The 22333-nt window shown below is 43.1% G+C and overlaps 1 protein-coding gene across 6 annotated transcripts in view; it reads left to right on the top strand.

Moving 5' to 3' along the window:
- Positions 1–15942, top strand: part of ZWILCH (zwilch kinetochore protein) — a 31581-nt gene extending 15639 nt beyond the window's left edge. For all 6 annotated transcript variants that reach the window (XM_084817495.1, XM_084817493.1, XM_084817492.1 and 3 more), the window contains exons 10-19: positions 70–163; positions 1672–1724; positions 4505–4610; positions 4767–4846; positions 9788–9944; positions 10468–10496; positions 10706–10842; positions 11534–11629; positions 13196–13314; positions 14624–15942. In XM_084817495.1, the coding sequence (XP_084673621.1) occupies positions 70–163; positions 1672–1724; positions 4505–4610; positions 4767–4846; positions 9788–9944; positions 10468–10496; positions 10706–10842; positions 11534–11629; positions 13196–13314; positions 14624–14712 (960 nt within the window). In that variant the 3' untranslated portion in view covers positions 14713–15942. The remainder of the gene's footprint in view (positions 1–69; positions 164–1671; positions 1725–4504; positions 4611–4766; positions 4847–9787; positions 9945–10467; positions 10497–10705; positions 10843–11533; positions 11630–13195; positions 13315–14623) is intronic.
- Positions 15943–22333: the final 6391 nt, after the last annotated feature.

Below are 22333 nucleotides of genomic sequence, written 5' to 3' on the forward strand. Positions count from 1 at the left end.
CTGTACTGTATGCTGGAACATAACATGTAGTTCTGGATTTATGTATTTTTATTTTTGTGGCTTTGCTAGAGTTTGGGTGAGAGCTTGAAGACTAGCATGACTGATTGGCCTAAACCTTTAGGAAGAAAATCAGCTGCTGAACTAGTACAGAAACTTTTGAAAGGTAATTTTGTAGTGTTCTTGAAATATTTGCCATGCAAAAGGGAGTGTGGTATAGTGGTTAGAGTGTTGGACTGGGACTTGAGATCTGGGTTGTAGTCCTCACTCAGCCATGAAGCTCACTATCTCACTTTGGGCCAGTCGCTGACTCTCAGCCTAACCTCCCTCAGAATTATTGTGAGGATAAAATGGGGAGGAGGAGGACTTTGGGTTCCTAGCAAAAGATAAAACAGTGGGATATAAATGTAATGTTAAATAAATTAATACATCATATATATATGTATGTATGTATGTCAAAAATTGTGTGTGTGTTTGTGGCTGGCTGCAGGGCTGTATGTAACGCAAGGAATAAGGGGGAGCTCGCCTGGATGTAATCACACTGTAGGGGCCCACTGAGCCTGCCATTTGGGCCCTACAGTTGCTGCCCCTTTTACTTCACATTCTCACTTGCCAGAGTGTATGACAGGAGTCACTGGGTTGCATTATTACTTAGTTTATACATTCCCTTACTAACAAGTACACCCTGTCAATCATGGTACAGGCCAGGTTTCTGATTTCAGCTATGAGTCATCCTATTGTCCATCTTTCACTTTATTGGTCTCTCTCCCATTCACTCTGACTTCCTTCACCTTGGATTGGCTGGCCACCGTTTGTTCCCTCCCTTTTACTCATGGTTTCTTTTCTGACTGTGCACAGCATTTAGTTTCTCTCCCCTCTTCCTGCAATATCCAGAGAGCAAGCAAGTTAGTGTTAAATATCTTTACCCCTTTCAATGCCAGATGTATCTGTTAGTAGTGTGTAATTAACACTAATGTGAAATGTGGTGCAGTGTGTGCTCACCTGTCTGAGGGGCTGGGATGACACAGTGGAGTGGAGACTTGGGGTTTTATTCTCTGTGTTTCTCCCATGGACAGTTATATGTTGCGTGTTCTAGAGTGGGTTCCCTGAATCAGTTGTATATCTTTGCTCCAACTGGTAAAACAACAAATGTTGTTTATAAACAAGCCTTACAATGAACTTCTACTTTCCTAATATTTAACTTTAGGTCCATAGTTGTTGGTGCCATCGCCATCATGTCACCCATCATGCTGCTTGGGAATCTCCATGTTCTTCCCACATACAGTTATACCTTCCAGAATTAGTTTGTAACAATAAGCGAAAATTGTGTTGTGTCCTCTTTATAAGAATTTTTTTTAAAAAATAATATATAAACAAAAAATCCCAATTTTCCTTTTCACCTTTCTTATGGAGCCTTTCCGAGAAGCGTAAACCTGCCTTAATGTGTTTCTAACAAATAGTGCCTATGACAATTTTACATCCTGGGCAACGCTGGGTCTATCAGCTAGTCTATACATAAAATAGATTTTCACAACTCTAGTTGCTGGGTTCGGTAAATACCCATTCTAGCCAAAGCCTTGTAATGTGCAGCAAAATTATTTGCATTACACTAATGCTGTTGTGCTATATGTCTCTTGCCATAGTCCTGTTTTTTAATTCTTTCTCCACCTTTAGATTTAAAGGATGAAGTGGATGGGTTGAAGATGCCAAACAAAAATGATACTGAGGTATTTGGTAATGCTGTGCAAAGAAAGAATATTTGCATAGGGGGGTCACCTCGCCTTGGATTGACATCATGCTTCACCTCGTCTTGTTTTCCAAAGCCTCAGATGTGTTGTTGGCTGACTATAATGGGAAAATCAGAATTGGATTAAATTTGAAAGCATAATAGCCCCTTCTGAGGGGATAAAATTTGCCAAATTTCAGGCAAATAGGTGAAGGATTTATTTTGCAAGACACCATTTACAGTTTGCAGTTTTTTTAAAAAAAAGGTTTAACACCCTTCCCCGGCAAATTTCTTGAACATGATATACAGGACCTCATCCAAATTGGGGGGGGGGCCTTGGTAGGCTGCCTTAAGTAGGTCCCCTCATCGCAAACCGGTGCTATTTGAGACCTCTGACACCAGCGCAGCTGCAGCCACCAGCTTTGTCCCCCCCCCCCCCTCTGGAGGGGGTGGATTAGCTGTCAGCCACCTCCTCGCATGAGCAGTCACGCCCTTCCAGGCTCACCAAGTGGTGGCGGACCATAGTGGAACAGGAGCAAAGTTGCTGCTCAGCTCCCCTTACAATGCTACCACCAGGTAACCCTATAAGGGGGAGGGGAGAGGTGGCCACCAGCTCACTCATAGGCTTACTTAGCACTGATGGCAGCACTGTAATGGATAAGCCCATGAACAAGCATGAAGGGGTTGAAGAAGGAGAGCCAATAGCCTCCCCCTTGCACTTGGCTGCACCTGGTGGTGGTGGCTCATTATTGGTGGTAAGTCTTGGGGTGGGGGCTGATAGCTGCAACAGCATTGCCACTGGGGATGTTACTCTAAATCAGGGATGGGCAACTACTTTGATCCAGGGGCCAGATAGCGCACACACACACACCCCGGACCAAGCCAGCAGGCCAGAGGGTGTCAAGGAGGCTGCCTCAGCCCCTCCTGTGACATCCCACCCAGTTTTTTCTTTTCTCCGTGGAGAGAGAGGCATGGAGCTCTGTGCAGAAAGAGACTCTCAGATCGGAGATAGCAAAGGGATTTCCCTTCATGCCGCTTGCTCTCTGATTGGGAGAACGAGCGGCAAGCAGGGAAATCCCCTTGTTATCTCCGATTGGATTCTTCTCCCCAGCCTCCTCCTCAAGCCTCCAGGTCAGGGGAAGTGGCCCAGGGAAGATGCCCAATTCTCCAAAGGCTGGATTGGGTCCTGTGTGGGCTGGATTAGGCCCATAGGCCAGAAGTTGCCCTCCTCTGCTCTAAACCATAGTTTAGTGCTCTATGAGTGAGCCTTTGGCTCATGCACTCCCCCTGCCTCTGGCATGGCTGCAAGGAGGAGGTTAGAAACATCCATTTCTTTTCTAAAGTAAGTGCCATTCGTTTCGTCTGAACTGGAACCAACTACATCAGATGAAAATGGAAGTGGATGCTTCCAACTCCTTGCAGCCATGGCAGAGGAGGATTGAGGACAAGTGGGAGGGGCACAGTGAAGAAATCTGGGAACTTTCTTGGGGTTTTTCCCCTTAAATCACCATTTATACAAATTGCAACAGCAGTGTGCGTGATTTATGCAAATGCCGACTGTAATTTGCGCAAATTGCAGCCGTAATGTGCTTAATTTTGCACAGATTACAGGTGCGATTTGCGCGAGTTACGCATATTACAGCTGTGATTTGTGTAAATTGAGCATATTGTGGCTTCAGGTAATGCAAATTAGGGGCAGAATTTGCATAAATGTCAGTTTAAGAAAAAACATCCACAAGCTGGCCTGACTTGATACAGATGAAGTCAGGCTGGCTCGCAGTTCTGAACTACTGAAGGTTCAGTGAACCTCCTCCCCGCCCCCCCCCAGACGGTTTCCTCTGACATCCCTACTTTCTGTTAGTATCTCCTAACCGCTCTTGGCTACTTCTTATTTTTATTTTTATATATATATATATATATACATACATACATACACATACATACACACACTCACACTCACACTCAAAATGAAAGGTATAGGACTATGTCCTTAGCATTATATTATAATAACTATCAGGGCAATTCAGATCGTTATGATTGAAACAACCATGGAGTTCTATTCTAACATGTCCTGACACACATTGCAGGTCATACTCTTGACTTGTTTTTTCTCATTTGGTTAGAAGATCAATTTGGTGTTGATCTGATTGTGGGAGATTTTTCCTTGAGTCTCTTGTCATGGTTGGATCACTTTCTGTTGAGCTTTAGACCAGCAGTAGCCACCCCTTGCAGAGATGGGGTATCTGTTAGAATGGTCTAACACAGAGACTGATAGAATACCGAGAGCCACTGGGGAATTCTTGGTTGGCATGCCTGGTGTGCCTGTTGATGTCTTAGTTCCTCTGTGGCATATGGAAATGATGGGCTGTTAATGTGATCACTCTGAGCCCATTTGACTCCCTGGTTTTCTGGAGAGCTGATGGCTATAAAGCAGGTTGGGCGGTAGCTAGAACGAAATGACAGAGATTTAGCTGTGAAGCTGGCCACAAAAAGAGGTCATTATCCAGCCTACTCTGTGGCAGTAAAGATGGCAAAGAAACATTATTTTTCCACCACCTTTGCATCCTTTTAGCCCAGCACAGCTTTTCTATGTGTACATACTTTACCTGTTTTTACTGTATACAATTTTTAAAAATTGTTCTATTATTGTATTTCTGTTTTTATTGTAAAGATGCAGTGGAGAAGTTTCCTTGAAGAGTGGGATATAAATAACTATAATTATCGTCATCATCTGGCTTTATTTTGAAAGATTGTGTTGAAATTATTTTCCTCTTTTTTCAGAGTCCCCAGGATGACACTGCTGCAGTCTATGGCTCCATGAAAACTCTTTTTAGTAGGAGAGGAGACCTTGATTTCGTTGAACAGCTGTGGTGTAAAATATGGAGGCGTATGTATATTTCTAGACCAACTATATCTTCATTATTTAAGGATTTTCAGCCTTAAGAGAAATGCACTGTCCTATAATGATTCATTCATTCATTTATTTGATCTACTTTTGTTTAGGCTCTTGTTTTATTTAAAACGTTTTACTCTTTACCCCAAGATGTCACTTCGTATGAGGAACTGGTGAACTGTTTCACATTGATCATGAAATCCCTTCAGCATGGTGAATTGCAGACATGGGTATGTATGACTAATGGGGCTGAAATCTGGACAGAGCAATCCTACATACCAGTTACCTTGGGGTGTGGTGGGGAGAGATGCTGCTGCTACATCGGTGGAACAGCCACTGTATCCTATATGTGCATGGCCTGAGAAGGGAGGGGTAAAACACACACTCAGAAAACACAAACATGTTGTAAATATGGTAGACATGCCCCCAGTGACCCTAGGGACACTGCCAGTGGTGGCACTTGCATATTGCCCACGCATAGAGCAAGCCAAAGAGCTCAGGACGGTGGGGGCACACACACACCCCCGCAATACCATGCATGCAATATGCAATATTACACCAGAGAGTCCTCATGCCATCGGCCCCAGTCTCAGACCTCAGACTTTAAAGATAACAAGTTAAACCCAGACTTCAATTTCCCCGATATTTGTTGGGAGACAAATTCTGCACAACATGGCCCCTCCAGGAAATTCCTGATTTGTGTGGTGGATAACTTCCTCCTACAGAAAGTAGAGGAAGGAACTAGAGGATCGGCTATCCTTGACTTGATCCTAACCAACAGAGATGACTCAGTGGATAAAGTAGCAGTTACATAAACTCTGGGGGAAAGCGACCATGTTGTACTTGAGTTGTTGGTTCTAAGGGAAGCAAAAGCCGAGTGTAGTCAAACACGTACCCTGGATTTTAGGAAAGCTGATTTTAATAAACTCAGAATAACGATCAGTAAGGTTCTATGGCAAGCAACTCTAACGTGTAAAGGAGTCCAAGATGGGTGGGAGCTTTTAAAAAAGGAAATTCTCAAGGCACAATTACAAACAATTCCAACAAGAAGAAAAGGTGGAAGACAACAGAAGAAGCCAATGAGGCTTCACAAAAAGCTTAGAGATGACCTGAAAACAAAAAAGGACACATATAGGAAGTGGAAAGAAGGCCAAGCAACAAAGGAAGAGTACAGGCAGGTAGCACAGAATTGCAGGGATGGCGTCAGGAAGGCTAAAGCTGAGAACGAGCTGAGGTTAGCGAGGGATGCTAAAAGCAACAAAAAGGCTTTCTTATTTACGTGCATAGTAAAAGGCAGAGGAAAGAAATGGTGGTTCAGCTATTAAATAAGGATGGCAAAATGATAACAGATGACAAAGAAAAGGCAGAGGTGCTCAATTCCTACTTTGGCTCAGTCTTCTCCCAAAAGAGGGTCTCTGGCAAAGGCGAAGTACAGGCTGAAGGGGCAGGATTGCATCTTGAGATCAATAGGCATATGGTCAAGGAACACCTAATTACTTTGAATGAGTTCAGATCTCCAGGGCCAGATGAACTGCATCCTAGAGTCATAAAGGAACTGGCAGAAGAATTCTCAGAACCTCTGTCTATTCTCTTTGAGCAATCCTGGAGGACGGGTGAAGTGCCAGATGACTGGAGGAGGACTAATGTTGTCCCTATCTTCAAAAAGGGTAAAAAGGAGGAACCTGGGAACTATAGACCAGTCAGTCTGACATCAATCCCTGGGAGAATTCTGGAGCAGATGATAAAGCAATCCATCTGCAAGCACCTTGAAAACAATGCAATGATTACTTGAAGCCAACATGGATTTGTCAAGAACAAATCCTGCCAGACAAATCTGATCTCACTTTTTGATCAAGTAATCTCTCTTGTGGACCGTGGGAATGCTGTAGACATCATATACCTCGACTTCAGCAAAGCTTTCGACAAAGTGCCCCATGATCTCCTGATGAGCAAACTAGCTCAAAGTGGGCTAGATGAAACAACCATCCAGTGGATCCACAGTTGGCAACAGAATGGGACTCAAAGAGTGCTTATCAATGGGACCTTCTCAAACTGGGGAGAGGTAACGAGTGGGGTACCGCAGGGCTCAGTCCTGGGCCCAGTGCTCTACAACATGTTTGACTTGGAGGAGGATGTGCAGGGAATGCTGAGCAAATTTGCAGATGACACAAAATGGGGCAGGATAGCAAATACTTTGGAAGACAGAAACAAAATTCAAAGGGATCTTGATAGGCTGAAAGCGCTGGGCAGAAAACAACAGAATGACATTTAATAGGGCTAAATGCCAAGTTCTGCACCTAGGAAAAAGAAACCAAATGCACAGTTACAAGATGGGGGATACGTGGCTCAACCACACTACAAGCGAGAAGGATCTTGGAATTGCTGTCTATCACAAGCTGAATATGGGCCAACAATGGGATGTGACTGCAAAAAAGGCCAATGCCATTTTGGGCTGCATTCATAGAAGCATAGCTTCCAAATCCCAGGAAGTACTAGTTCCCCTCTCCTCAGCACTGGTTAGGCCTCATCTGGAGTACTGTGTCCAGTTCTGGGCACCACACTTTAAGGAGGATGCAGACAAGCTGGAGAGGTTTCAGAGGAGGGCAACAAAGATGATCAGGGGACTGGAAACAAAGCCCTATGAGGAGAGATTGAAAGAACTGGACATGTTTAGCCTTGAGAAGACTGAGGGGAGATAGGGTAGTGCTCTTCAAGTACTTGAAAGGTTGTTACAGAGAGGAAGGCCAGGATCTCTTCTCGATCATCCTGGAATGTAGGACACAGAATAATGGGCTCAAGTTACAGGAAGCCAGATTCCGGCTGAACATCAGGAAAAACGTCCTGACTATCAAGAGCAATACAACAATGGAACCCATTCCTTAGGGAGGTGGTGGGCTCTCCCACACTGGAGGCATTCAAGACGAGGCTGGACAGCCACCTGTCAGGGATGCTCTGACTTGGATTCCTGCATTGAGCAGGGAGTTGGACTCGATGGTCTTGTAGGCCCCTTCCAACTCTACTATTCTATGATTCTATTCTCAAATTACAAAATTAGAGAAAGAAAGGAAAAAACCTCAAAGGGGAAAATGTGGGAGAATTTTTAAAATTTGCCTTGAAGTTAACTCTGAAGGAGCATAAAGGAATATCTGTCTTATCCTGTTGGCCCCGGTTTTAGCAGAGCTTTTCATTGCTGGTGCCCCTACGTAGACAAAGCAAAACAAAAAATCATTTTGCCTAAACTGGGACCTACTTGTGTATAACAAAACTGCAGGGCTCTGCAGGTGCACGTTTATCTCTTTCTTGCCCTCTCTTAATTTGAGCCAGAGCTTGCTAGAATTTGGATCAAAACTTGGTTTTACTGCCAGGGCTCACCCCAGGAACCTATGAAGTAACAGATTGTTTCTAGGCATTATTTAAGTGAGTTCTTAGTTTGCTGAGAAACCGTAAGCAGTCTTGAGTAGCCCTGACATAATATAAATTCATGTCAAAGCAATTTCCAGCCTGTTTTCTCTGAGGGAAGTGCAGCTTCCACAGCAAATGCAGACAGCTAACTGGGGTTCACTTTCCACCTTCCTGAGGAACCAGCCTCAAGGAAAGAGCAAAGAGAAAGCGCTTAAGTCCTTTCTGAAGGCCACAGACAATCTGCTAATTCTGAGAATTTATCTTAATTTACTGAGTCTTGATCACAAATATTCTACGAACAGAAGAGCTCTGCAAAACCACACAGAAGGCTTCTGGCACAAAGTGTGGGCTCAGTAACAGAGTTCAATTGGTACCGAACTGAGCGTATCATATTTATTTATTTATTTAAGAGTAGGACTCGTGCTGTGGAATGTGCTGTAAACTGGGGACTCTGTGTCACTGCCTGGTTGCCTGGCAGCAATTTCTAGTTGCCGACCAGGCGACAACTTAAGGACCACCCTGCCTCCAGCCCCTAAGAAGGATGTGCCTTATTCAGCTCTCCAGCCAGTCCTGTTCAGGTTTCATGCATGCGTGGGAGGGAAGTTTTGGGGGTGTGGTGTAAATAAGACACCTTTTTTCCTTTTCCACCCTCCACCCCATGAAGCCTTCTCCTACTATGAGAAAAAGATAGCAGGTGATGTGATAGACCTCCAATTGATTTCCTAGATTTCCCACTGCTGGCCAGAGTAAACAGTACTAGGCAAAATGGACAAATAGTCTGACCTGATATAAAGCAGCTTCTTACGCTCTTACAATGCTAGAAGGTTGAGGCTGCCAGTGTTGAAAGTGAGCTTCGCCCCTCCCCAAGCCCCCTGGCCTGGAGGCTTCCTGGGAGCGTGGGGAGGAGGCGGGGAGAGGAATCCCCTTGCATGCTGCTCACCCTCCCAATGGGGATTCCCCTCAGGAAGCGGCGGGCTGAGCGCTGTGCGCTCTGCTCATGTTTGCAGGAGCTCCCAGAAGTGCTAGCCGCATCCCTTCCCTTCACATGCTGCCCCCATCAGGACAGCATGCAGTGGAGGTGCCTCACTCAGCTGCCCCTTGGAGGCTTGGCCAAGTCCATTCCCTTGGGGTGCTGCTTGCTGCCCCAATTGGGACAGTGAATGGCAGGCAAAGAAGGCGCCCAACTCAGCTGGCGCTTGGAGGAGCCACTCGTCCATGCACCAGCTGAGTCCCTTTTTCCATGTACGGAGAGGGGCATGTAACTCCATGCACAGAGAAAGGAAAAATGAGTGAAGCAGGGTTGGATGATGCCAGGGGAGGGGGTCCATCCCCTGCCAGATTGATCTGGGGCGGGGGAGGGATCAGGCCCCTGAAGCAAAAAGCACTCCTTGCCCCTGCTGTACATCCTGAAAGCGGGCTGGTCCTTGTCAGTCTATTCTGGGAGAGTAAACTCTTTTTTTACTTTACAAACTTGTAGATTTCTGTGTACTTGGGGAGTCTCCCGAGTATAAAACCACTACTTTATTTTTAGGTAGCCCCATTTCTCTTCCAAACTGATGGGCACTCAACCACCTGAATTCAGTGGAGGAAATGATTATCAGTGCATATATTTTGGTTGAATTATTAGAGCAGAATGTTTCTTTTCATACTAAGCATAAGCATTTGTTTAGCCTTCAGAAATAGGTCCACTTAAAATTAATTTTTTCTGTTGTTATATTTCAAGATACAGAGAGAGCAGGTTACAAATAAAATATATTATGTTTCCACAGGTTCATCAAGGAAGTAACAGCTTACTGAGCAAACTGATTAAGCAATCTTATTATGGAAATGTGGAGACAGTTTCTCTTATTGGTGATACTCCAATACAAATGCTTCTGGAAATGGGTGTGGATAAAATGAAGAGAGATTATGTCAGCTATTTTGTAGGTATGTCTGTTTTGGCCCAACCATTGTGGTACTAAGTGGCTGTGTCCAAGCAATCTGTCAATTCAAATTCACCTATTTCCATATTTTTTAAAAAAAAATATTGGCAACATCATCAAACAGCCTTTGGAGGTTCTGCCAAGCAAATTACTTAATCAAATGTTGGGCTTGTTCCCATAAGTATTCCTTTATATATAACCTAACAAATAGCTACTGTTTTCCTGAACAAACTTCCTCAGCTGAGGTGTCAGATGACCCTTATCCTTAAATTGTTGTTCCTATCCTATTTCCACAGAATAGAAGCTAAACCTCTGCTATGGCAAATTTGCAAGATGCTAGATGGTCTCTTACATATTTCCATTTCAGTTTTCCCCTTGGACTTAGGCTTTTTGCAGAGCAAACTTGGGGGCTTGTGACTTTCCATGTAAACCTCCCCATTTGGGGTTTTTAAAACATTAAAGCTAAGCCTGCAGTTTTGGAATACATTTCATATTTCTGCTATGTAAAACCATGCCTTGTGTTTCAGGCAAAGAATTTGCAATACGTACTCACCTGGTAAGATCAGTTTTTCCCACCTTTGAAATAATGTTTGTGAGCAGAACTGCAGCAATGTTGGCTTAGTCTTTTTCAGCTTGCGGGAGGGGGAGCGGTATGTGCTGTGTTCTATATGTGTAAAGTATTTAGGTGGTAGCCTTGTTACTTAATCATAGTGACTCTCTTAAAGGCTCTTTCTTTTTGTTCTTTGCCATCTCTTTCTCTTGAAGGACTACTTCATGTCTACTTCAGTAGCTCTACAGGAGCAGGTTCATTGTGTTCAGAAACTCCATCATATGCTGGAAATCGTGGACAACTGTGTAGAACTTCTTAAACTTGAACATGAGAACCTCATCTTCTTGACACAGTAATTGTTTGCCAGCAGATCTCTCTTAAATAGCAAGAACAAGCAGATTCTCTTGACTGTGGAAAGGAAAGATGGCCATCTTAATTCTTGTGTTGAGGGTGGGAACTATAATCCTGATAAAAGGCCCTAATTTATCCAAGCGTGTGCTGCTTCTGCACTCCTTTCTGTATTTGAAAGGGGCTTTAATAGAATCTCCACAGCGGTGTTCACAAGAAATATAACTTCAGGAAAACATGAAAAAATGAAAGGGTTATTAAACTCCTGTTCTCAGCATGCTTAAGCTGTTGTTCCTTAGCAAGTGTTTCAGCCCTTCATTCTCTTTTTACAGGGGAAGAGAGTAGTGTTTAGTTCTTATTAGCTGGCTCTAAATTCATGTCCTTTTATTAAACAAATCAAAAATCAGTTGAAGGAACTCAAGCCTTACTATTGTTTCCCCTAAAGGCATAGCTGCTCTTTAGCACAGCTATGCTCATGCACAACACCTGTGTACTCTAGGCTCTTGCAGGGTACAGTTCCAGTAGATTGTCCTCGGCTCGGTGTGGCTAGTATCTCATTGTGTTTTGCTTTTACGTATTAGCCATTGTAAAGACAGAAGATGCAGTTGGTTTTGAATGATGGTGTAGGTTACAGGAGTAGATGTTTCCTGCATCTCTCTTGAGAGTATTGATGGTAAGAAAAAGTTATTTTATAGGTCCTGCATAAACTACTACAAGCAAAACCCCCTGAATGAAAAGCATGTATTTCAGCTACCAGTCAGGACTACTCTTGTGAAGGAGTTCTACCAAAAGTAAGCTAAACCTTAGCACTTAAAACCAGGGGTGGACACCCTTTTTGGAGGTGACAGACACATTTTCCTCAGGAGAATATGGTGAGGGGACACATACCAGCGGTGGCAGGTGAGGGCTGAGCCAAAACTTGGTAGGACACCCCCCCCCCACTCACTCACTCACTCACTCACTCACCTATTCATGCACAAATGCACTCGCACAAAGAGAAGCACAAACACAAAAGCAATCCCACTCTCTCCTTCTCATTCAGCCATCATCTGTTCATTCTTCAGTCATTCTCTCCCCCATCCATTTGTGATGGATATCATTGGTTTTTTTAATTAAAAATTGACAATTATCTTGACTTTTAATGGAAATGAGAGCAAGGAGCCCTACTGATCTACTGATGAACTTCTGCTTGCTAAAGGTGTGTGTTGCTTTTTGGAAAATGAAGTCTTGAGAATGGGGATTTCTGCTAAGCCTTCTGTGAAGCAAGGACAAATACAATCCTCTCCCAGAGAGAGAGAGATTTTGAGTTGGCATGAGAAAAACACTAAGAACTGCATTGTGACTACATCAGTTTGCTCATTAGGCTGGGAGATAAAAGGAGTCTAAAAAAGGGAACAAGCAGGCATGTGTGAGGATCTGGGCTGTGAGTGAGTTGGGCCTGCAAGAGTTAAGGAGAAGGGAAGATGATCTTAGTAAATGGGCTTAGTTTACTGAATTTTAAGGAGAAAGACTATTTTACATTTATTGGAAAAAAAATGAATTCTTCCATAAAAAGAAAAAGAGAGTGAAAAAGAGAGATTTTATAATTTTGATACTTTATTGCTCAGCTGTAATGCTGTATTTTAAACTGGAATGGAGTTAAAACTCCTATGAGTTGTAATGTAAATATCTTTTCAACATCTTTTTTTAAAAAGATAATTTTTTATATAAAAGAGCTTATGGGAATGCTATAAACTCCAGCCTGTAAATGAAATTGCGAGAATACCTTGCAATTTAAAGCGGTAGAGAAAAGCATTTGTTAGGCCTAGATTCCTGGGGGTTTCTCCTTAATGCCCCCTAGGTTCTGGGTCCTGGTAAAACCCTTTGAGGGAATGTGGGGTTCCATGACACATTCATATTCATTCTCTCTCTGTCATGTGCACCTTGACTCCCACAAATCCAGCCTTCCCAGAACATCCATTCATCTCTCTCACCATTCATTTTCTCTCTCTCACTCTCTTTTTCTTTCTCTCTATATCAAATGCACATGCTAGCTCAGGCCAAGCCACAGAGCATAGTGTCTGGACTGCTCTAGGCTCTGCTCTAGGCTCTGTGGTTGGGTCTCATGTACGCCTGACTGCCACCTTTTTCTGATGGTCCTCTTCTCCCATAACAGTGATGTACAAGGAGCATTGGGGGTCCTGTGAGTGTCTGACTGCCTGTCTGTGGCAGTAGCACTCTTCTTTCTCTGGCAGGGAGCATGGGGGGGGCACACAGGGGGGGCAGAGCTGCAGGTTGCCTGCCTCTGATTCCTACCTGTTGAGTATTAACCGTCAATTCTTCTTATAATTGCTTTTTTTTATTGACCATTACTTCAGTGCTTATCCCCAAGTATGGAGAGTGGAAATCAGCAGTGGACAAGGACAGAAAAAAGTTAAAACAATATGGCAACTAAGCATCACCCCTCCAGCCGAACACATGAACTCAAGCTGTGCGGGTAAGCAAACTTAGATTTGAAGTGCGGTGTAATACTAGTTTTTCCTTTCCACCTCCTATAGCTTGCCTTGTAATCTCCTGCTTTGAAATGTCCTTTATGACTAGGAAGGTTATTTTCCAGAAATTGAGTTGGTAAAGGGCTAGCCCTAAATGGATAACCACCAGCACAGACACATCCGCCATATGGTTTAAGTGGACAGACCAGAGGCATGTATGAAGACTTGGGCATTAGCAAGAGGGACCATCTACCTGTAGGAGAGGTCACAGCTGATGGTTCTCTATGGCCTCCAAAAATAAATCTCTGGGGTGTAGCTTATGGGAGAGCCCTTTTCTTAGGAAGAAAAGGAGATGGGTTTCTTCCATGAAATACAGGGAAGCTGGACAGAAAAGGACAGTGTCTCAAATGTACTTATTTTACTTATATTTTATACTTCAAACCATCCAAGTACTTAAGTGCCTTTAGAGAATGTTCTTCATTGATTATTCTGGGGGCCATACAACTGATGGGCTGGCGCATTTTCATGGCTTTAAGTTGGTGGCCAGAATTATGAGAGGAAGCCATCTTTCCTCTTCAAGGTTCAAAGGAGGCTTCCAAATGTCCAGCCACATACTTCAATTGAGCAGACCATAGGGCCAGTGCCTTTGACAGTGTTTGGAAGAGGGTGGGTTGGTAGCATCTATAAAACTTTGCTCTGTGTGTTATCTGCTTATACCCCAGCTTCTTGTCCCTTCATACCCTTTAGTCGGTGAATCCTCCCATTCACTTTAGGAGGTAGCAACCTCTGCTGGCCAGAAGAGTCTCCTCAGATCCAAATTTAATCTTGCCACCTCTATGCATGGGCATTAGGTCAGAGCCCCTCTGAAACGTGGTGGACTTCTCCATGAGCGTTCTTTGTGGTTATGGAAAAGACATCATGGGCCAGGTCTGCATTTTTTCTGTATGGGAAGCTTGGGAGTTTTTTCCTCTTAATTTGAATTACTAGAACCCAGGGGTGGATGTCTGTCTGGTCCTTCTCTGTGCAAGATTTATTGTCTAGTGTACGTGAGTTCTTGGGTTTCTTGTTTTGCATAGTTAAGCTAGTTCCTTAGCTGTAGGAACTTCCAAATATGAGACAGTTTCTATTCCAATGGAAGTTCCAGAAGCCTCTGCCTCTTGAAATAGATGGGGGGACTTGCCTTCTGAATATCTTTCTTTCCCTAACTTTCACACATATGTCCACTGTTCTTTTCTTGCATCCAAGGCAGCTTATCTCATAAGCTGCTTGTTATGGTTTCCCTGTGATCTGTCACCAGTTTCTTTCATTTTCCAGGTCTCCTGGATGATACAGAATCTTGTGGCAGCAAAGAGCAAATGTCTTTTATTACCCTCACTGAGTGCTCCCAGGTGTATTTCGTATAAAAATATAAGAGTTTCTTAATTGAAGTGAAAATAGGATCAGTAAAGAGCATAATGACAATGCCCACAGTGTGTATTGAAACAATCTGTTTTACAGTTTAAGAACAGTGTCTTAACAGTTTAAGGGAGCTGGACTCAACGGTCTTATAGGCCCCTTCCAACCCTACTATTCTACTATTCTATGAACACTTGCAAAAAGACAAAAACAAAAAATATGTATAACATAGCTGCAGGGATCACCCATTGCTCCTCCTAAAGATTTATATAGTTATCTGCAGTGTGCCTGAAGTTATATGCTCCTTTGTCCATTAAATTTAATATCTACACTAGATAGACAACACCGGGAAGGACCAGCAGGAGGCCGTCATGATCTGGTAATGGAAAAGTAGGAATAAATTGAGCAGGTGGTCAGGTGGCAGTAAAACAGGAGGTAATATGTGAACAAGGTTAAGAAGCAAGACATACCTTGGCTCTGCACTTCCAGTGTCAGGTAACTTATTAAAATGTGCTTGTTTTACCTATGAAGGTAACTCTAAATCAACCAGCACCCAATTAAATTAATTTCTTCCTAACAAAGGCCCACCAAAAGATGATACTCCTGCCAAATTATTCAGAAAGAATTTGACTTGTGATTGTTAAACTTTTCAGTTTGTAAATCATTCCAGAAGCATACCACAGGGTTGGAACACAAGCTTCTTGGTCCCTGTCTCGAAGAAAGGAGATGAAAACAACAACCCAGCAACTATCATGCCATCAGTCTCACTGATATTATTGTTGAAGTTCATGCTAAGTTCTTTCTTTGCAGGCTTTAGTTTTGGATAGCAGCAAATATCTTGAAAGAGGAAGTGAGGTTTAGGGTAGAATTTTTAACTGTTTCTTATTTATTATTATTAACAATTCCAGAAGGGCCAGTTATATTCAGCCTTTGTTGATCTTGAAGGCTGCTTTTGGCTCTATAAACAGAAACTGTGGGCTAAACTCCCCTCCACTAATGTAGATTAAAGATTACTGTGCCTAGTCAAAGGTCCCAGGGCATTTTTGAAGGCACATGGTGTAGCCATTTTTCTGAAGCAAAGCACGTTTGAGTGTGGTCAGTGCCTGGATGGGAGACAGCCTGGGAACTTCCATGTATGCCGTCTTGAGTTACACAATGGAAAAAGGGCATGATATAAATGTAAAATTAAAATAAAGCCATTTATACTGGTAATTTCTATTTAAACAATGTCATTACTGAATTAATGGATGCAATTATTTTCCCCACTATTAGTCCAAAGAAAGTATCAATTTCAAGGACAAGTAGTTAAATCAACAAAAAGTAGAATTTTTGTTAGCCAGTAGAGGGAGAAATGTAATGGGAAAGATAGCCTCTTCCACATTTGCTGCTGCAAATGTGTAAGAACTTTTTTTTTAGATGAAGATATTGTAGAAAAGATACTGTGCTTTGTTAATGGTGTTTCCTGAATAGAAACAGCAGTAGAACAGCACTGATGAGAATGCAGAGAGTGAAAACTGTTGGCACAACAATCTAAGTCATCATTGCCAATGCCAAGTGAGTTCTCAAAGGCTTGGAAATTTGAGAAAAGAGAGGGAACCAGTAAGTACAGCTGTGTGTTTACATCCATACCTGAATTTGCTTGGCATTGCTACCATTCTACATCAAGCTGGTATTGTAAGTGTCAACGACTCCTCTAAGAACTTTAAAACTCAGGGAAGTCCAAGTGCTAGATTCCTATCTTTTTCTTTGGCAGCAAAATCTACGAGCATGTTAAGTGTTTAAAGAGGGGTTGTTAACTGCTGGAGGTCTGCAGGCCATTTTCACCCCCTGGACCTCACCCCTCCCATGAGCCACACTTCAAAATTAAAAAAAAAGAAAAAATGAAATTTGGCAGTAAACCACTCCACAGCACTACACGTGTTAAATTTAGCTTGTTTGCAAGCTAAATTTGACTCCTGTAGTACTATGGACACCTTTTTTTGTAAAAAAAAATTTTTAAAAGGCTGCTGCCAAATTCAGTGGCATGGCAGAGGCCACTGAATGTTGCCCACCCCTGGTTTAAAAGGTTAAAAAATGAGTTGTGCTTACCATGAATTAGCCCAACTATTATGAGTAGCAGTATTCCACTGTTCCTCTAACTCAGCCTTCCCCAATCTTGTGCCCTCCAGATTTAGTCTCACACATCTGGAGGGCACTAGGTTGGGGAAGGCTGCTCTAATTTTCAAGGGAGGGAAAAGGAAGACTTGCCATCAGAAGAATCATTTGGTAAGCACTAACCCTTTGAGCAGTTACGGAGTCTGCCACCCAAGGGCATTCCTAGGGGCTACTGCTACATACTCCCTTCTAGTGACTAACTGCATCTCCCTGCTCCCACCAATATTGCCTCCCCTCAGGCGCTGCTTGCATGATCCTGGGAACAAGCTTTCATTGTGATGCCAGCTACAGAAATAACAACCTAGCATTAGTGTGGCTGCAGTCACAGCTCTTCCTGTATCAGCCCTTAAAGAAAACCAAAAGTGAGTGGGCAAAGACACAGATCCCCTGGCTCTTTGATGTGTTTCCCTGGTTGCCTGTGCCTGAGATATTTGATCTATAATGGCTGCTTAACACATACAAGTCGTAGCCTGATGCTGCAGCAATGAACCTGTCTGCGTGAACAATTCTGAAATAGAAAAAAATGGCAAGGTAGTATTTCCCTCAATGGCTGAACTTCATTGAAAGCAAAGGTTCCAATTCTCTTCACCAAAAGAAATCTGTTCAGGAAAACTGATACATTACCTATTTCACAACTTATGCTAAAGTTGTAAAAGCAGAGTTGAAACTTTGGATATGCCATTTTTTATTAGCAACAGTACATTGAATGTGCTGATCCCGTACTTCTGCTGAAGCTCAGTTTTCATGATCTAGAAGAACCATTCGAGGTTTGTAAACATACAAACAGGAGGGGGAAATAAATTTGGGTTACCTGCAGTAAGTCGTTCCTTGGTAACAGAGCATATTTCAGTGGCCTTCTGGTGCCAACTCTCCACCTACCAAAAAGAATTTTTAAAATGTGGTATCAAATGTGGTGTCATTCTACCTCAAAGTAATATAGCTGACCTTGGAAAGGTACCCCCAAAATCCATGAAAATATATTTGGGTTATGTACCATCATTACTGCATGTGTTCTCACCTATCGCTGCTGTTATGAAGGCTCCCTGTGCTTATTTTGCATACATTCAAGTTCTAATTGAATTGTCACTAACTACTTTTTGCACTTCATTTCTCTCTCATCTCACTGCTTACAATTCCCACTCCACCCCAAACTAGGTGTACTACGTGTAATTTAGGATAAGGCTTCATGTGTCCGATGAAGTGGTCCCTAATCCACAGAAGCTTATGCCATAATAAAAGTGTCACACAACTTTTTGGTTTTGCAGTTACACAGACCAACATGACTACCTTTCTGGATATTGTTAATGGAAACCTGGTTGCTAAACTTGACACCATATGAGAGTATGTAGGTGATGGTGTTCTGTTGCTTCAAACCTGATCTTTTTTTTTTTTTTACCTTCGTTCCAAAATTCCATGCAGCATTTCCCTAGAAAGCAAAAATTTGCAGGCAGTGACCTCCCCTCCCCTGAATTAGGGAATCATTTTGCTCCAATTATTTTCTTATAGAATTGAAGCTTTTGGGTATCAGAGTTTGTTCTGATTTCGAAAGTCTGTAATAGAGCCCAAATCGCTTGGAATAACCCTCGTTCTGTTCAAACTTATGTAGAAGAGACCAGGCATTATAGCCCTGTATATTAACACCATCCATTGTAGCGTGAAAAAAAGTACCATATTATGTACCTGTTCCAGTTTTATTTATGCACTTAGTTGACTTAAACTTCACCTTTTAGCATCTCATTAATATACCCCTTAAGGTAATTCTCCATTCATCACACAGCTGAGCATACTGTAGTTTTTCTGAAATACCGTTTGTAGTCACATCAATTAGTGGGTTTCCTACCTATAAACAAAGAGAAATTCTTCACTGGGATGCATCACAGGGCATGCAGATTTAATATTTACATGACCTGTACTGGGGGATTGTTGCAATTGCTGGGGTGGGGGGATCATATTAGTGCATTGAAAATGGAGTGAAGTTCCCAAGGAGACAGAAGCCAAGCCACCATCACTGTCGTTCAGGAAGGGCAGCTTGGATGATCTGAGATAACTCAAGTGTCTCTGGATATTGAATGCAGTTCTAATATGAGGAGAACGTGCTGGAAATGAGTTGAATGTGCTACTGAGCACTTGGAAGCCAAACCATCGCCACATATCTTGGGTAATCTTTTGTGATTTTTTTTTTTTTAATTTGGTGGCACCTCAAACTGCAGCCATAGTGTAGAGCTGATTCCAGTTAGGGTTTATTAGAAACTATACATGCTAGATGTGTGCACTTTCCCCACAAAATACATTCATCCATTGTTTGGTAGGCAGCCCTAAGCACCAGCTTTCCAGTGCATGTAGATTTCTTCATACTTGATAACTTGCAGCTGACAGTAGAGCTGTCTCTCAGTTGAGAAATATTGCATTTAAGGTGATACAAATGTGTGTAGTTGTACTTCACCGATGCAACTCGTCACTTGATGTTGCAGTTCATATGTTGCCTGGGCGAACCAGCATAAAGAGAACTTTTATGTTCCCAATACGTTAAGGTACTTCTAGCTTGATACAAAAGTACGTCTGGCAGTGAGAAAGAATGTTTCAGCCTAAAGAAGCACAAATTATTTTGCTAGAGTTGAAGCCCCAAGGCACAAAATATAGCCACCAAGACCTGAATTAGGCCACTTGGTCCACCAATTTCCACCAAGTCACAGTCAGTGAAATAACAAAGTTCTCCAGGAGGGTGGTTCTGTGAAGTGTAACCTGGGATGAAAGGGCTTATTCCTAGGAAGTTGGCTGTGCCCTTAATGTAGTTCTTCTCTGGGCTGGGAAAAGTGGTCATCTTGAGGCCAATCCTTGCTTGCCACTCTTTCTACCTACCAAGGCAAAACTGAAAAAGGGCAGTGGAGGACTGAAACTCACTTGCAGTTGCCTGTCTTTGGGAGAGTAGCTACCTTGCCTTTAACATCTGTGCATCTATAACATCCTCTGGTTTAGCCTTCCCCAACCAGGCCATACAGGCAGGAGATAATAGGAATTGTCCAACACATCTGGGGAAGATGCTTCTGGAGTCAATACCTCGTCAGATACCCTTCCTGATTAGTTTAACAGGGTTAGTTGAATAGAAGTTAGTGGATAAAGTTTGTTGAACAGCGGTATGTACAATGTAGCAATGCATTCTAGGGCCACAATCCTATATACACTTACCTGGGAGCAAGTCCCATTGAAGTTAATGGGGCTTACTTCTGAGTAGACATGTATAGGATTGTGCTGTTACTGTATCAATGTACTTCCTTTCTGCTAATGTATTCAAGGTGGTTCACAATTTAAAATGCTAAACATTTAAAAGATAAAAAGCCCCCCCCAAATGGGAGAATTGTCTCGGGCTGTTGGTCTTGTCATGAATAGATGGCATGAACTCCCTGACCTGGGCTTCTCTCTTGCCTTGTCTGCCATAAGCAACACTCTAGTTAAAGGGTTGGCAGGAGAGACCTCAAAAGAGCTGGATTTGGGGGGCAGCAGTCTGGGCATGCTCTATGGTTATCCTGCCACTGGTGGAGTCTCTCATTTGGTAGTTAAAAGTTGAGCTCAGATGTGTCACCTGGACCAGCCTTTAAACTTACTTTGTGAAAGTAACGTTTTGTGATATAACCAGTGTACTTACCTATGTAATCCTTCATAAGTTCAGGATAGTCTCTGTGGTAAATTTGGCTGGCAAACCATCCCAGGGTAACTTCACGAATCTCTCGACTGCTTCAATATTTTTCATTTTGCATAAATCCACAGGTTCACCCCAGCCAGTGCTTAAAGAAATCCCAACCATGCATTAAAAGAAAGGGACAATGCCTCAGTTATTCACCACCCACCCACTTGTTTGTTCGACTTGTGCCGCAGCTTTCTACCAAAAGTGGTACTCAAGGCAGCTTGCAATCACCAATAAAACGTGATAAAAACAATAATACATTAAACACAATTAAAAACACAATAGCAGAGTAAAAATGGCCTCCAACCCAGCAGACCTGACCGGCTTGCACACCAAAGGCCCACTTGAATATGCTGGCAGAAGGACAGCAGCGAGGGAGCGAATCTAGCCTCCCTCAGCAGGGAGGTCCATGGGCGCTGAGAAGGCCCCCCATCACATTGCCACCAGATGCGCCTCTGAAGGCAGTGATGCCAAAAGAAGGGCCTCTCCAGAGGACCTTAAGAGCAAGGCAGGCTCGTGTGAGAGAAGGCAGTCTTTCAGGTAGCCTGGTCCCAAGCCTTATAGCACTTCATAAGTCATAACCAGCACTTCGAATTTTGCCCAGAAACAGTCAGGCTGCTGTGACAAGGGAATCCCATGCTCCCCATTACCAGCCTGGTCAACAGTCTGACTGCGGCGTTCTAGACCAGCTGAATTTTCTGTACAGTTTTTGAAGGCAGCCCTACATAGAGCGCGTGTCAATTTGTAGCAGCACTGATTATTACCTTGCTCTTCGTGGTGCCATTTCTCATGATCAGAACGCCACGCCTGTACGTGAGCCTGCAGTGAAAAGCAGCAGCTACGCTAAGGTTGGCAGAAAATCAGTGAGGCAAAAACCTTTGCAAATACAGATGAAGAATTTTGTTGCTGCAAGTTTTTCCAAATATTAACACAGTATGCTTTTTATAAAATGACTAGCAAAATGTGCCTCAGTATAATGTGTGGGAGAGCTGTATATTACAGGCACTCTTGCTCCCCCGCGCCCCCAAATGCCCTGCCTGTGAGTAGATACCAGCCTGCCCAGTGTCAGTGAGGGACAGAGGATGGGATTAGTTCTTCCCCACATTTGAATGGTGTTTTGGAGAAAGGAAAGCTGACAGGAATAAGCACCATGCCACTCAGGTAATATCTGCAAAGTGGGACCATATAGATTGGCTAAATATATTCCCCTTCTGCAGGTCCACAGAAATGGGCACAGCTGGTGTGGGAAGGAGCCACCTCAGTCACCTGACCCATGGCATACTGTCCCTCTTTGCAGATGATACTGGAGTAGTGTCCATGGGGGAAATGTTCCCACTCCGTTGATCACATATTAATCTAGCCAGAGAGAACAGTATGGAAAGGATCCAGTGCTGTAGTTGTGTTACTTGATTAGGTGATGCGCTGCTTTGTAAGCGCCATCTGAGCCTAGTTTCAGGCCTGGCGCATGCTGTCCTGTCTTAAACCCTTCCTCCACAATCGCCTGGAAACAGACATCTGTTTCAGTAACTGAAAGTGCATAGTAACTGACCCTGCCAAGTCAAAGTGCACTACGTCCAGTTATGCTGATATTATGCAGATAGCCTACATATTGTAGGTTTACACTAGCTTCTGTGTAAGCTAGTGCTTACGCATGCACCCCAGCGCAATGCATATTTTCGCTGAAGTAAGTCCCACAGTATTCAGTGAGCTTTACTCACATGTAAGTGTGTAAAACTGCAGTCTTAAATATATATGTATCTCAGTGATCTGCCCAAACATCTACTTCAGTCATT

Source organism: Heloderma suspectum, chromosome 11 (assembly GCF_057233095.1).
Source record: "Heloderma suspectum isolate Gila_16-S chromosome 11, 16-S_ref, whole genome shotgun sequence".
Lineage (NCBI taxonomy): Eukaryota > Metazoa > Chordata > Lepidosauria > Squamata > Helodermatidae > Heloderma > Heloderma suspectum.